The 1,951-nt window shown below is 36.2% G+C and overlaps 1 protein-coding gene across 1 annotated transcript in view; it reads right to left on the bottom strand.

Annotated features, from left to right (window-relative positions):
• The window catches only part of LOC106466616 (arginine-glutamic acid dipeptide repeats protein-like), a 152,492-nt gene that overhangs the window by 23,496 nt on the left and 127,045 nt on the right, over positions 1-1,951 (bottom strand). Inside the window, exon 12 of the mRNA XM_022394657.1 lies at positions 1,437-1,645. Within this exon, the coding sequence (XP_022250365.1) occupies positions 1,437-1,645 (209 nt within the window). The remainder of the gene's footprint in view (positions 1-1,436; positions 1,646-1,951) is intronic.

The raw sequence follows: 1,951 nt of genomic DNA, 5'->3' as shown, positions 1-1,951 counted from the left end.
ATTGACATCATGACATCAAGATAAGCAATGTGACAAGAGGCACCCACACACAGAGCTATTAGCCGATTGCGGTATTTTCTCTGTGTTTTTACCATAATTTACGTATGTTATTGACATCATGACATCAAGATAAGCAATGTGACAAGAGGCACCCACACACAGAGCTATTAGCCGATTGCGGTATTTTATCTGTGTTTTTACCATAATTTACGTATGTTATTGACACTGATTGGGGACTGACTAGGAAATCTAATTATGCAGTGAAAGGGTTAACCTAACCTGTCACTGGGCAGATGCAGAAATTGAGGTTTGAAGACCCGCTCAGCCATGAAAAAGAAAACGAATTAGTAATCAATAGGTTCAAAACAACTTACGTAAATTTCTTTTAGTATATAAAAAGCTCTTATCAAATTTTGTTTGTTTATGGTTTTAAAACACAATACAATAAACATTGAATTACTTAGAAGCTGTAAAAAAAATGTGTTGTTGTAATGCTTTCAGAGTTGTTACCGTGCCACTCCAAATTTGGGAAAAAATTAAATACAATTTCCAGTTTTTCACTCAAAACAACTTAGTCAAGTTATTAATTTTCTTTATTATTTTTTAACTATGTATGATATTTTAATAAATTTTGATTGTTCATGGTTTTAAAGCACAATGTGATAAACATTAGATTATTTAGCAAACACTGTTTGCTTGTTTGTTATTGTTTTCGTGCAAAGCTACACGACGGCTATCTGCGCTAGCCGTCCCTAATTTAGCAGTGTAGGACTAGAGGGAAGGCAAGCTAGTCATCACCACCCACCGCCAACTCTTGGGCTACTCTTTTACCAACGAATAGTGGGATTGACCATCACATTATAATGCCCCCACGGCTGAAAGGGCGAGCATGTTTGGTGGGACGGGGATTCGAACCCGCGACCCACAGATTGCGAGTCGAGCACCCTAACCACCTGGCCATGCTGGGCCCTTTAGCAAACATAAAAAGTGTAATTGTAATTTAATGGGAATACTAAAAAATATGAGAATATTAACAGTAAAATAATAAGAATAACAAAAAGTCAGACAACAAAAACAGTATGGATAAAGCAACAACAATTATGAATTTGGAGCAATTAAAAATCTGAGCGTGGGACATCATGAGAATAATACAAGAGCAACAGAAATGGTAAAGGTAAGGGGCAAGAGTAGAATACTATAAGTACACGTCAATTTCACATTTCAACAATAACAAGAGGATTAATAAAAAATACAAGTAATTTATCTTAAACATCAACAATTTTAAAAGTGCAAAGCTTGAGAAATTATCTTTTTGGGAAAAGTTAATTGGAAGGATTGGTTAAAGTTTTACTAAAACGGGTTTTGGCGATGGAGCATATAGAAGCAGTCTGTGATGATTTATATCAAAATCTGTTATAACACAAACAATATAATACCTCTTTGCTTCTTCGAGTCTGCATGACGTGTGATCCGTTTAGAGACTGTTCTACCTCCTCCTCTTCTTGTTTAATAGACTTGAGTTTGACTGGAGAAGGCTCTCCATTTTTCTGCAGTGGGGGTAGCTCTCCATATTTTTTGAAGAAAAGACGGCATTCCGTACATAGAAGAGCCTTGTTTCTGCCAGCATGGTGCCAGTCTTTGGAAGCTTAAAAAGTTATGCATCAAAGTTCCTAATTAGTAACATAAAACTACAATATTATTCTTTTGTTGTTAAAACTTATTTGCAGTATTTTAGACGTGTCCATGGATTCAACTAATTCAAAGGAACAGAAATTGAAGATTTTGGGATGAAAGTTGGGTCATCTAATAGGCAGCCCCTGTCCCCGCCCCACCCACCACAAATCAAACTCTTGAGTATAAGATTTGTAGATCCCTGTGTCTTATTTAGGGGCCAGGTGTTCTGGGGCAAATTTCTCTGAGTACGTACCTTACACAAACATATAATAATTAT

Source organism: Limulus polyphemus, unplaced genomic scaffold (assembly GCF_000517525.1).
Source record: "Limulus polyphemus unplaced genomic scaffold, Limulus_polyphemus-2.1.2 Scaffold2323, whole genome shotgun sequence".
Lineage (NCBI taxonomy): Eukaryota > Metazoa > Arthropoda > Merostomata > Xiphosura > Limulidae > Limulus > Limulus polyphemus.
The sequence above is the reverse complement of the archived record's forward strand: the minus strand, read 5'-3'. Positions and strand labels throughout refer to the sequence as shown.